Here is a 15048-nt window from a genome sequence, read left to right on the forward strand (position 1 = left end):
CATGTTCTACAGCACAACTATCCTCATGGTTTAAACATCTGTCAAAATTAATCAACTACATACTTAAAATTGGTACTTTTTTGCAATTAATTCGTATCTCTATAACACTTTTTTTTAAATTTCCAAAGAATCCTACGCTAAACTAAATACAAATCTGTAGATATCTAGCTTTCACTTTACTTACAAATTCTCTAAGGGACTAACACTCAAATACACAAATATAACTTAACTTGAGATTCTGAAACAATACTGAATAGAAAAGTTCATTAGTCAGAGGTCCCCATATATTTAATCATGTCATGACATCTACATCCATTTGAAAATACAACATTCAATAAAGCATGTTAACAATTTTAGTGAGAAGCTTTTAGTCAGAAGACAATTTACTAGAACTCAAAAGCAGAAGCAAAAGTACCTTCACTTTTTTAAAAAACCCACACTAGCGTAATTCAGCGAAATACTCAATTTAGAGTTCTACATACAGGAATCAATTACCAAGAACTGTTTATAATTTATTTCAGGAATTTCAAAAGAAAAGATCCTCAGACTCAGTAATTTCTCATAAAATTTCATTTCAAAAATTTTATGGTAAAAACAACACGTATGTACTTTGCTACTTAGCCTTAGAACACTTAACAGAACAAAAATAAACAGATGACAGGATCAAACAGTTACATTTGATGCAGTAGCCTAGTTTAAAAGGACTTTTTCATAATTTCATTAAATATATTAAAATTTTAACTCCTAAACATTTCACAGTGAGTCCTGACTATCAGAATGGTATTTCTCAGGATACTAAGAGACGTACAGGCAAGCCATGAACCCAGAGGAGTGCATCCACAAGAAAGATACGTCCATGACACCGACTCCCAACCTGGAGTCATGCCTGGGGCACAGCATGGTTATTTGAAAGCATGTACGTGGAGGAAACATCATCTCCAGCCATGGTAACTACGATATGTATTTTTTCTGGATCTAGACATCACTGTAGTCAAACAGAAAATTCATCTAAATAGATTACTGTACCCAGAGTGGCATCTGACATTACACATCTTCTCAGTCAACACAGGACCACTATAGCGTGTAAGTGCATGAAACTGTAAGAACTTAAAAAGGAGACTTTATCCCAAAAGATTAAAAATCACTGGTATAGTAAAGAAAACTCTGCCCTAGGAGTCAGAAGTAGTTCCAGAGAAGCGACCACCTTTAAACCAGGTACTTAACTTCACAGAGATTCTGTAAAACGAAAGCATCTGAAGAGTTGTATAAGGTCTTTTTATTCTGAAAATTTTCCTCCTAAACGTTGCAACAATAATTCAGAAATGCAATTAATGTCACAATTTTAGTTACCAAAACTGAAAAATACACTAAATATGCTTGGTAATTTTTTTCAAAATTATTTACTTTGTATATATTAGCTTAATATAACTTCTTACTATAATTATTATCACCAAAAATTTGAAGGTGAAAAAAAGAAAACACCACTCCTAAGCTGTGACTTATTTGTAGACAGAGCTCACACAGGTGCAGTCATAATGGGAATAACATTTCACAAACAGCTCTCTTCTTATAACATGTATTTTTCACACTGTAACAGTTTTCACATTATCACTTTAAATAGTATCTTAACATTCTACTGAGTACACATATATCTGTATATTTATGTATGTTTTTATGCATCTGTATAGTGAAATTCTAAAAGGATGAAATAAAATAATAAAAATTGCTACTTTTATTCGGGAAATGGTGTAGAGGGAGGGGGTAAGAGTGGGACTTCTCTTTGTATACTTTTCACACATATTGTATACATTTCATACATTTTGACATACTATTTCTTAAACTAAAATCTAATTTTAAAAATGTAAAAATAAGTAAAATATGATTGTTGACTCTAAATAATAGATTTAAATGAGAAGTCAGAAATCTCAGTCCAGCCTCCAGTGTAGGAAGGGATCATGTTATGAACAGTGCTTAATTATCTGCTCTTCCAGCATATTAGAAAAAGGACACAGAAAACTGAACCGAAGTCAGGAGCCAGAGACCCTACCAGTGAATTTCAGAAAAACTGCTCACATCCCAGCAGCCCCTGAAAACATATTCAGTGAATCACAGCACAGTGTAAAGTCTGATCAGATTCAGCAAGTACCTCCTGGGTCCCTACTGCACGCTGTGTTGTGAGAACACCTAAGATGATTTTCGGAGAAAAACAAAACAAAAACAAAAAAAACAAAAAAACAGAAGTTCCCATCCTCAAGAAATCTGAGGCAAGACCACTTCATAAGTTTTGGAAATAAACAAGGTGCCACTAGAATACAGATGTACAGATAAGAGAAATCTCTGTGGGGGCAGAAAGGGAAGAGGGAAAATGAGTAATTTTAGGGGGTTGGGGGGCTAAGAGATAACCAATAAATGAGTAATTTATGAGGATTTTGTTTTTGAATATGACTGCTTCAGAACAGAAATTAAAGCTCTAATTATGTGAAAGGCTATTCTTCAACAATAATAAATAAATGAGGTCTGAGTAATATTAAGATTTTTATAATAATGTAGGATATAAGTTTAAATATTCTTTTTAAGTATGTAAAGAGATTTTGTTTATCCAGACTTACACTACACTTAATGTGTACATATTAATAAAGACAGATCTACTCAATTGTCTGTTTCAAATATACATAAGAAAACCTTTCAGAGAAGTTTGAAAGAATGGTTCTATTATACACTCTAAGTTACTAAAACAAATGATTTTCTCCAATTTTTCTATAATTCAAACTTATTTTTGGACAAAATACAGTAACAAACCTTGTAAGTTTAAGTATAGGAGATTATCTTGATCATGCAAAAGCACACAGAGCAAAGAAAACAGACCTGATTAGCCCTTGGGAAGAAGTATTCCAGGCTAGCAGTATTTAATCTGATCAAGCATCTGGTATACTACTTAATATGTCCCCAAAAAGGCAACCTATAAAAGATAGCTGTAAACTGCACTAAAGCACTAAAGCCTTTTCCAAAGAGCATTAATAATGTGAAGGCCCAAACAAATGGGCAGCAAAGGTAAAACAAAAAGAATTCTACCAGGAATTACAGTGTTATAATTATAAAACCTATTACCAACACAGACAGTAACGAGTTACGACCATCAGCACTTACTTCTGAAGTGTCATTCCTCCTTCACTGCACCACCATCACTCCTCAAAGATTCATGTAAGTGGGCCTCCCTTATAAGCCCCCAGACTGTTCTACGTCTTGCCAATGAGCCTGTCAGTGGTCCTCAGAACCATCAGTATGGTGTTAAGACTCAGTCACCTGGAGAGACAGTCACCTACCTGGTCCTAAGGTCACAGATACAAGAATCCCAATTCTCTCCGTGTAAGTTTTTCATATTGTTTAAGAGAAAAAATTTTAAATATATGAAGCCCTTATAAAAACTATTAACAGCTATAATTATGAGCACTGCATTGAAGTACACTGTCACATCACACCTCCGACAACCCTACCGGGAGGACAGCGTTACTCACATTTGACAGATGTAAGAGCAGACGCCTGTACTCAGAACATCATCACCCAGGCTGCTGACAAGAATAATCCTGCTCTCTTTGATTACCAAACTCAAGTTTGAACTAATCCTTTTAGACATGGTACATTATATCAAAAGCTAAAATATAACTCATTTATACCAAACGTTCCTAGATACCATAGAATTCTGCCATATTTTAAGGTGGAAGCTACAGAGTTTGAAGCTTGAAAAACTGAAGACCCTTAACAATGAAACTGACCAACATAAGCCACAACTAAGACAGCTCTAAAACATTCTGTCTAGAAACACTCCCCCCATGTCCCCTGCACTGCTCTGGGTATACTCTAAATGCTCAAAAAATACTTGTGGAATGAATAGAACACTGTATGCTGTTCCCTCAGGCATTTGATTATCTCAAGTGGATTATCCCACTTACATTTTTATTGAAAAAAATTTTTTTATGCCTCAGTCAACTTCTACCTTCATTTACTCATTAGTAAACTACAATGATACTACATATTATCAGCATTTTTATCTTTATCAGCTACATTTTTTACTAACTGAAATAGATTCATTCAATGTCATGACTTAGAAATACTGACTATTTCACAGAACTAGGACAAATCATAGTAAAATTTATATGGAACCATCAAAGACCTAGAATTGCCAAAGCATTAATGAAGAAAAAGAAAGAGGCTGGAGGAGTAACTCTCCCAGACTTCAGACAATACTATAGAGCTACGGTCATCAAGACAGCATGGTATTGGTACAAAAACAGACATATGGACCAACAGAACAGAATAGAGAGCCCAGAAATGAACCCACAAACTTTTGATCAACTAATCTTTGACAAAGAAGGCAAGAATATACAATGGAATAAAGAAAGTCTCTTCAGCAAATGGTGCTGGGAAAACTGGACAGCAGCATGTAAATCAATGAAGCTAGAACACTCCCTTACACCATACACAAAAATCAACTCAAAATGGATCAAACACTTAAACATAAGACAAGACACAATAAACCTCCTAAAAGAAAATATAGGCAAAACATTATTTGACATACGTCTCAAAAATGTTCTCCTAAAACAGTCTACCCAAGCAATAGAAATAAAAGCAAGAATAAACAAATGGGACCTAATGAAACTTACAAGCTTCTGCACAGCAAAGGAAACCGTAAGTAAAACAGGCAACCACGGAATGGGAGAAAATTTTTGCAAATGAAACTGACAAAGGCTTGATCTCCAGAATATATAAGCAGCTCATACGACTTAGTAAGAAAGAAACAACCCAATCCAAAAATGGGCAGAGGACCTAAACAAGCAATTCTCCAAGGAAGAAATACAAATGATCAATAGGCACATGAAAAAATGTTCAATATCACTAATTATCAGAGAAATGCAAATCAAAACTACAATGAGGTATCACCTCACACCAGCCAAAATGGCCATCATTCAAAAGTCCACAAATGACAAATGCTGGAGAGCCTGCAGAGAAAAGGGAACCCTCCTACACTGCTGGTGGGAATGCAGCTTGGTGCCAACACTGTGGAAAACAGGATGGAGATTCCTCAAAAGACTAGGAATAGACTTACCATATGACCCAGGAATCCCACTCTTGGGCATATATCCAGAAGGACCCCTACTTCAGCATGACACCTGCACCCCAATGTTCATAGCACTATTTACAACAGCCAAGACATGGAAACAGTCTAAATGTCCATCAACAGATGCCTGGATAAAGAAGTGGTATATTTATACAATGGAATACTATTCAGCCATAAAAACCAACAACGTAACGCCATTTGCAGCAACACAGATGTTTCTGGAGAATGTCATTCTAAGTGAAGTAAACCAGAAAGAGAAAGAAAAATACCATATGAGAGTGCTCATATGTTGAATCTAAACATACAAACAAACAAAACATAAATACAAAACAGAAAGAGACTCATAGACATAGAATACAAACATATGGTTGCCAAGGGGACAGGGGGTGGGAAGGGACAGATTGGGATTTCAAACTGTAGAATAGACAAACAAGATTATACTGTATAGCACAGGGAAATATATACAAGATCTTATGGTAGCTCACAGAGTAAAAAATGTGACAATGAATATATTGTATGTTCATGTATAACTGAAAAACTGTGCTATACACTGGAATTTGACACACTGTAAAATGATTATAAATCAAAACATGTTTAAAAAAATAAAAAATAAAAAAACAAAAAATAAAAACAGAAATACTGACAAATAGGGAAAATGCAGGACAACTTGATCGCTGGCTTTTGGTAACACAGCACAAATGGAAAACATACCAGCTTTCACTGCTGTAGATAACCAATTAAGAAATCCAACTTGTGGACACATACTTGAGTGAGAACTACGACAAACACCAATCTCCAAAGCAAATGTCTATACTTAACATTTTGTCCTGGGGCAGCTACTGCTACTCAAATAAAGCATTTTTTAAACAACTCATAAATACAGAACACACTGTTGTGACTAAAGGAAGCAATGTTTCCTTCCCAGTTGATCTTTCATAAATATTATTCATGTACTACCAAGGAATATTTTAATGGCTCAAATTATTTTTTTCAACTTCCAAAACAACTTTTCCACATGTTGTAAAAGTTTCTAATACTGACAAAGCATTTTTTTTCTTGTAAAGCAGTAAAAAACAAAGAGGAATTGTTGGTAATGACATTCAAGCCATAGAACACTTTATAATGGAAAACAGGCTATCACTAAGGAAAAATTAGACTACAGTTTTAAAAACTTAATCTATTTACATACCAGCACAGAATATCCCTGGGACTTCACTTCTGACTACTATGGTCCACACTTTCTTATCAGACTTTAAAGCATCCACAGTTTTTGAGAGCTAAACAGAAACAGGGAGGGTAAGGAGGAAAAAGGAGAAAAATCATTTTCAGATTGATATCAACACTGTTTCTTAATATTAGAAGCAAACAGTTTAATCTTTACACTCACCATTTTTGTAAGATTTTTACTCAATGAATTTTTGGCATAAGCTCTGTTTATTCCAAGCACCACAATTCCTAGTTAAGAAAAAAAAAGGAGGGGCAAGCATTTGAGTTAGTGAGGTATTCAGAGTATGGACTCCCACACGCAAAAGCTGGTTATCTTGGGATTTAAGAACCTACCACCTTCTACCACCTCCTTGAGGTTCATGTCAAGAGCTTTATCCTAATTTTCATGTTTTCCTTCCTTTTGAGGCATATTTTTGAAAAATGCGGTATAAGTAACATATTTATAAAATCTAGTGCTTAACATTTACTGCTTTTCTTCAGCCTTTTAAAGAAGAACTATAAAACAGCATGTCTCCTTCAATTACCTCTCCTTAAACACAACCAAGGTAATCTGCCACATTTTACTAAATTGCACATCACTAAATCAGATTAACCAGTGGGAAGGCCGTGCTGACTGGTGAAAATTCTAACTTACACAGTACTATGTAAAATATTGTTTCATCACCTTTAAGTATATTCAAAAGTACATAATAGCTAATAATTTCTTGTCACAGGCAAGCATTGTGGGATCAGCCTTTTTGCTAGTATACTAGGTGTTAGTATCTCAATTACTTTTTTTTAGTCATACTACACACATTGTTTCAGTATTTCCATCCCAGGTTTCTCTCCTGACTCTGTCCCATGTACTTTTAACCTGAAGCCACCTCCATTTAGAAGTCCAACAAGCAATTCAACTTGAATCCATGAAAGTTCATTTTTTCTCCCACAAAGCCCAGATCTCCCTCCTAACTTTCCTAATTTTATCAGAGAGCATCACCCAAATCCAGTCTTCCATTCCAACTGCTATAGTCAGATCAATTTTCTAAAAATAATTCCATGCACAGAATTCCCCTCTTACTTAAAACCCTTTAATTATTTCTTATTTCCGAAATACCTGACTTCAAAGACCTTAATTTGGTATTCAAAGTCCTATGAAACCTGTCCCCAACCTTCTTGTTCCCTGAGTAAGCACAAATTTTCCTTCCACATCAGAAATGCCTTCCATCTAGTTGAAGGGGGCAGGTCAGGGTGGTGTTGATCCTTGTTTGTAATTGGGTTAAAGACAACAAAATGTGCACATGTGCACACGCCATCTCAAGGCAGTTTGCAAAATCCATTTTTCAAAGAAAGTACAAAGATGAATTCTGGCTCATGGCAGAATAAATTCGCAAGAATTCCAAACAATCTCAGCATGGATAAAGTCATGAAGGAGAACTGGTACCCAGGGCAGGCTCCGCATTAAACAGCTGAATGGTATTGGGTAGGACCCAACACTAATGACAACAGCTACCGCTAACTGAATACTTCATTATGTTCCCAGCGCCCTATGTTTATTGACTCATGTAATCCCCAAAACAACCTAAGAGGTAGGTACTATCTTTATCCTTGTGGAACAGATAAAATAATTGGGACTTGGGGAGGTTAAATAACCACCTGCAGCCAGTAAGTGGCAAACTCCACCCTTGAAGGAAGAATGACTACCCTACAGGGTTCGAGCTTCAGTTCCCTCATGAAGGAAGCCGAATGGATGGAACCAGACATGTGCATTCACTCAAATGCACTCAGGACCCATTTTGGTGCTCAGCCCTCAAGGAACTACTCTAGGAAAGACAAACAATAAACTAATCATAAAAATATACGATTCAAAATGCTTTATGTGTTCTAAATGTTGTTCCAGTAATTTGTAACCAGAACTGATATGGTCTGGGGGGAAGGAGAGAGGGTGCTGGTCAGGAAAAGCTTATCCAAGACAGTGCTATTTGAGCTGAGATTGGAAAGATGAGTAGGAGTTGGCAGTGTTACTGAGTCCAAACTCATTCTGCTCACCACATGACAGGCCAATAAATCAGGAGATGAGATGCTGGGGCAAGGAATAAGTGACTTTATTCGGAAAGCCGGCAGACCGAGAGCATGGCAGAATAATGTCTTAAGAGAACCATCCTCCTCAAGTCAGATTATAGGCTCCTTTTATACAAAAAACCAGAGGAGGGGCTGTGGTTGGTTGTTGCAAACTTCTTGGTGCAGGAATTCTTTGTTCCTGCAGCTGTCCATGTGGGCCAGGTCACCATGCTCCTGCAAAACCTCCAACAAAACAAATGGCATTCTCTATTCTGCAACTTTGTTATCTTTACGTGAGTGCAGAGCAAGCAAGACTAAGCCTGGGGAACAGAGCACAGTGGTCAAAGCCAAAGGAACAGCACCAGTATGGAGTCAGATTTGTTCTCTATTAGGGGGGGACTGGGAGAAGAGAGAGTGCTCGAGTCCAGGCAGGGGCAACTTAGGAGAAATCGTAAAATAGTCATGGCCCCATGAAAGGTCTTGTCATCCAGGAGGAAGAGAGGAGAGGTCAGCCCAGGCCAGATATTGTCATTACATTACAATGCCCTTTTAAAAAACAAGGAGCAATCACTGAGGGAGTTTTAAGTAGTATAAACACACATACATAACCGGGGGCTGGGGAGAAGGGGCGGGGGGTGCTTTGTATATGCGGAGACCATGCCTAAGTGTCTAGGGACAGACACTTTGAGCCATAAGCTGCAACCCAGTCAAGCAATACAGGTTTGTCTGAGGTTAACAGTTAGAAATAGAAGAAAGAAAGGATTCAAGAGGTAACATTTACAATGAGCTAGTAATTGATTACACTGAGGACTGAATGCACTGGAAGGAGGTGTCAGGAATGTCTAATAGGTTTTTGGCTTCAGCAGTTGGATGCAAAGGAAATGACATTCAATGAGACAGAGAATCAAAAACAACAACAACACACCAAGGTGAGTGTGCAGGGGGATAAAGTTTTAGTTTGATTTTGAACTACAGTGAAATCTGAAGTGCCTATGAGACATCCAAGTTGGCGTCAACTCTAAGGGTAGAGGTGAAGAATGCGGGCTCTGAGGTCTGACTGCTGGAGCTGAAATCCCAGTCGGCCACTTACCATGTGACCTTGGGCAGTTATTTAACCTCTCTGACCCTCAGTCTCTAACCCTGCAAAGTGAAGATGCCAACAGTTCTAAACTCCTTGGGACTGCTGTGAGGATCATATGGTAAGATGTTTGCATCATAAGCATTTAATTATAACTGTCCCTTCTGCAAACACTTTGATGCAGTAAGTGTTACCATGGTGCATGCTAGATATGACACTGTTGGCATTATTACTGAAGTGTAACGTGCCATCAGAATGCTTCTACCATAGATTAATTCCAGTGGTTCTGGTCCCATGTTTGAGGCCTGATGTCTTAGGTACTTCCACCGCAAGGAGTTGGAAATTAGCTCTGTAATTCAAAACGAGTCTTCCAGTGCCTAATAACTGGACCACCAAATGTGTAAGTAAGTGGAATAAAACCTTCTCTTTATTCAGCAGGGCCTATTGTTTCTTGTTCTGTAACTGGCCCACTTTATTTCACAGTTAACAGCTAGAATGAGGTGCTAGAATGATCCAGGTGACAGAGGAACAGAGTTGGAGAATTCAGTATAAACTCATAGTTAACTTAATATAGATACAGATGGTTACATATAGAAACCCTAAGATAAGTTTATATACGCTGGTTAGTATACACACATACATTTCCTTCTCAGCTGAGTGACTTAAAAACAATGACACCCCAGCAGCAATGAGCACACCATTCTTCTGTAAAAGTGCTCCTTGTTGAAATGGATGGTTCCAGGACTTGGGCAATACAGGAAATATACAAGATAAGCCTGAAGGCTGTTGTAGTGCCAGAAGGTGAGAAAGTGCTCAAAATAACCCCACAATGATGTTAAAGAGACACAGAAACCAAATGAAAGAGCTGCCAATAGCCAAATCTGGAACAAGAAAGAGAATGAAAGGAAGGAAGGAAGGAGGGCAGGAAGGGAGGGAGGGAGGAAGGAGTAGAGGAGTATAATTCAAACCATAAGATAAACATCCATAAATCCACACTGCTATAAATAAATGATTAAATCAATAAACAGGAGAGAAGAGACAAATCTCCCAAGCAAAAGAATTGCAAATAATTTATGCAGACACTCTGTCCTCAAGGAGGGAGAGCATTACTCTTCACTACTCGAATACTGGCTGCATGTAGTGACTTTTTTCTGAAGAGTACAGTATGGAAAGGGAAATAGACTAACTTTATGGTGAAAAAAACTGACAAACACCACCCCAGCCAGGTGATCAAGGTTAACATTAACAGTGATAAGCTATGTTGATAGTACATATCCTTGGTATGATGTGATAAGAGTGGCATTCCCCCTCCATCGTCTTCCTCCCAAAACCCCATAACCACATTCTAATCATGATAAAAGTATCAGACAAATCCCAGTTGAGGGACATTCTACAAAATATCTGAGCAGTACTTCTTAAAACTGTCAAGGTCATCAAAAATAAGTCTGAGAAACTGTCACAGTCAACAGGAGGCTAAGGAGACATGACGACTAAAGGTAATGTGGGATCCTGCAACAGAAAATAATGGACTTTGGGTAAAAATTAAGGGAATCCAGATAAAGTATAGACTTTCATTAGTAATGAGTCAGTATTAAGTCCATTGACTGTAACAATGTACCATACTAATGTAGCATGTTAATAATAGGGGAAACTGGGGGTAGGGCATATGGAACTCTCTGCCCTATGTCCTCAATTTTTATGTAAGTCTAAAACTATTAAAATAAAATGAAATAGATGTCACAGTCCACCTGGAACCTAATTCAAAGCCAATGAGTCTGTACTGCCTGGACTGAGCTGGGAGCCTGCCCTGGTCAACTGGTGGTTGATGCTTCTGGAAGATCTCCATGTTTCTCACCCAGCCTTCTCCTCTGAGTCACCTATTTACCTCCTCCTGCCCCTCAGATCCTTTGAAGTTACCTCCTACCCGTCCTGTACAGTTAGTTCTGCAACAGCTCTGGGGTCCTGGCCTGGGGAAAAGCTCATCCCTTCAAGTCAAATGCCTCTAATCTGCAGACTCCAGAGTTGGCCTTTGGCGGAGTTGGCGGCTAAAGGACAGCTCTCCATCCGAGGACAGACCTTAACCCAAGTGCTCTATGGGCAGTTACCTGGGCAGACCCTGCCCCTCAGCCCCACCCAGGGCACTGGGGGACCGACACCTCCCGCAAAGGCTCCACCTCCTCCAGCCTGCTCCCCGCAATCGCCAACTTCCCCAGGCCTGCCCACGTCACCTAGCTGTCCATGAGCTGCTAGCCACTCACAGGCCAGCCTAGAAGTATCCAGTGACTTTGCATACACGCTTTGTCACAGCATTTCAGAGAAGATGTTCCATGATCCCATGGACCCAGCACTCCTTTCTGGGCATCCTTAGCTCCATCTGCAGGCAAGGCCATCAGAGGAAGGCGGTGCTGTGTGCTCAGACCTCCACGATATCCTGCAGCTTAGTCTCTTCAGTGGGCACAGTCACTGTCTATATGGTGCAGGAACAGTGACTCACCCCTAAGCTGCCCACAACACCCAGACTAGACTCATGCACGGAGATGGTGTGGAGGGCCCTTGGTGAGAGTGGGAAAGGGATGGCCAAGCAGGAGAAAGACCCGGCAGTCACAGAGAAGGAGGACCAAAGGAGCCCAGATGGCACTGAGGGTGAACAATCTGAAATGAGGCACCTGTGGGTCCAGAGAGGCCTCAGTTCTTTCATTCCGAGGCCTGGGTCTCTACAAAGAAACCTCCATGCCAAGAGCTCAGAAGACATCCATTGAGAAACCCCAGACCTCTTGTATGAACTCCTGCCCCCAAAGAAATGCCATCAGGAGCTCATACAGCTCCACCTGAGGTTTCCTGCCAGTGCAGAGGAAGAGGGGTCCCACACACACCTGGCTGCCCCTGAAATCCTCAAAGAAAGAGAGGGAGGAAAGCCCTCAGCCTCCCTCTGCAGCTCCAGTGGTTTCACCACGGAAGAACTGGCCTGACAGGGATGCAGAGGCATCAAGAGGGCAGAAAGGAACATGGAGGAACACATCTGACGGTCCCAGGCCCCAAAGATGCAGGTTTCCTCTGCTGCCCCATAGGCGAGAGGAGCCCCCGAGGCTGTCCCTGCCCCCTGAACTGGGTTTCCGAGTCACTGTGGAAGACTTAGACTTTGAGAAGAAAGCAGCGTTCTGGCACATCAACAGCATGCTATGGGGTGAGACCCAGGCAGGCCGGGCTCCCCTGCCCTCTCCGGACACTGAGGTTACCTCCACAGACACCATTCCACCCTTCCAGCCTCTCCTGCTGGGGGCTCCCCTTACCACCAGTGGGAGCATCTTCATATCTATGCAGGCTCTGCAGACATCCCCCAGTGACAGTACGGCCTTAGACACTCCTGATTCAGACACTGGGGTCACCCCCATGGACACCACTCCACCCTCTCAGCCTCTCTGCTTGGGGGCTCCCCCACCACAAGTGGGAGCACCTTCCCACCTCTGCAGGCCCTGCAGATGTCCCCCAGTGATGGCGTGGCCTTAGTCATCCTCACCAACAACAGCCTTTCTGCACTCAGGTTCTGTGGGCCCAACCTAACGGTGAAACTTCCTGTTAACCCTGGAACCTCTGCCCAGCCCATCTTTGCAGTCCCTGATGGGCAGCAGCATGGAGCCACCATTGGTGACAGCTCTCTCAAGTACAGAAAACAGGCAGCTCCAGCCCCAATCTGGGACCCATTCTCTGCTCCAGCTCTGCTAGCCTTGGGCCACCCCACACAAGCATTTTCTGGTGGTTCATCATCCACAAATCCCACCCTGGACACTCGTGCCAGCACCCAGCTGACCTTTGCTGACACCACGACTGTGTTCCCCACTGGCTCTGCAGCTGCCACCTACATGCCCAGCGCTGTGACCAGGGCTGGAACCAATACTGGGCAGCACTGCTCAACATCTGACAGCTCAAGCCCAGCCCCATTAAGGTGCAGGGTCTCAACAGCATCTAAGGGCTGTAAGAGCCAAGAGGCTGACCTAGAGCTGTGCCGCCTCTTTGCAGCTCTCAGCATTACAGGAGGAACAAAGTGGAACATAAGCACCACTATAAACCTATAAAAGAAAACACAGGCAAAACAATATCTGACATACATCTCAGCAATGTTCTCCTAGGGCAGTCTACCTAAGCAAAGGAAATAAAAGCAAAAATAAACAAGTGGGACTTAAACTTACAAGCTTTTGCACAGCAAAGGAAACCATAAGCAAAACAGAAAGAGAACCTACGGAATGGAAGAAAATATTTGCAAAAGATGAGACTGACAAAGGCTCAATTTCTAGAATATATAAATAGCTCATATGACTTAATAAGAAAAAGACAAACAACCCAATCCAAAAACGGGCAGAAGAACTGAACAAGCTACTCTCCAATAAAGACATACAAATGGTCAATCGGAATATGAAAAAACACTCAATATCGCTAATTATCAGAGAAATGCAAATGAAAAGTACAATGAGGTATCACCTCACACCAGTCAGAATGGCCATCAGTCAGAATGGCCATCATTCAAAAGTCGACAGATGATAAATGGTAGAGAGGCTGCGGAGAAAAGAGACCCCTCCTAAACTGCTGGTGGGAATGCAGTTTGGTGCAGCCATTACCAAAGTCACTATGAAGATTACTCAAAAGACTAAAAACAGACTTACCATATGATCCAGCAATCCCACTCCTGGGCATATATCCAGATGAGCTCTAATTTGAAAAGATACCAGCACCCCAATGTTCATAGCAGCACTATATACAATAGCCAGGACATGGAAACAACCTAAATGTCCATCAACAGATGACTGGATAAAGAAGTTGTGGTGTATGTATACAATGTAATATTACTCAGCCATAAAAAAGAATAAAATAATGCCATTTGCAGCAACATGGATAGACTTGGAGGTTGTCATATTAAGTGAAGTAACCAGAAACAGAAAGAAAAATGCCATATGGTGTCACTCATATGTGGAAGCTTAAAAAAGCAAATGGTGCGAACGAATTTATTTACAAAACAGAAACAGACTCACAGACAAAGAAAACAAACTTACGGTTATGAGGGGAAGGGAGTGGGAAGGGATAAATTGGGAGTTTGAGATCTGCAATAGTGACTGGTATATATAATACAGACAAACAAGTTTATACTGTATAGCATAGGGAATTATATTCAACATCTTGTAGCGAACAATATGAATATGAATATATGCATATCCACATGTGACTGTAGTTGTACACCAGAAATTGACACAACATTGTAAACTGATTATACTTTTTAAAAACATTTAAAAACAATTAACTAAATTGCCTAAAGAGCCATACATGAGTTATGTTGCCTCTCTGTAATGTGGAGGGAACTTCTGGAATAAGACATTTTTCTGTAATAAATGGGACCCCAGAACAGGAAGCCCATACGGCTCTCCCCTGCCTGGAAGGCCTGGCATTCCGGGGGGCCCACTAGGGACTGCGGGCAATGCAGGACCACAGGAAGGAGAGGATAGGGACTTGGAGGGAAGGGAAGGACACACAGCTGGGAATAAGGCCCAGGAGGACAGCAGGAGTGCTGTAGTGCCTGTACTTTGGAGTCCTGGAGACATCC

General features: G+C 40.5%; 1 protein-coding gene across 1 annotated transcript in view; it reads right to left on the minus strand.

Moving 5' to 3' along the window:
• LOC105095642 (methylglutaconyl-CoA hydratase, mitochondrial) overlaps nucleotides 1-15048 on the minus strand; it is a 231733-nt gene that overhangs the window by 151603 nt on the left and 65082 nt on the right. Inside the window, exons 2-3 of the mRNA XM_064480943.1 lie at nucleotides 6504-6571; nucleotides 6306-6393 (exon numbers count right to left, since the gene is read on the minus strand). Of these exons, the coding sequence (XP_064337013.1) occupies nucleotides 6306-6393; nucleotides 6504-6571 (156 nt within the window). The remainder of the gene's footprint in view (nucleotides 1-6305; nucleotides 6394-6503; nucleotides 6572-15048) is intronic.

This window comes from Camelus dromedarius, chromosome 31 (genome assembly GCF_036321535.1).
Source record: "Camelus dromedarius isolate mCamDro1 chromosome 31, mCamDro1.pat, whole genome shotgun sequence".
Taxonomy (NCBI): Eukaryota; Metazoa; Chordata; class Mammalia; order Artiodactyla; family Camelidae; genus Camelus; species Camelus dromedarius.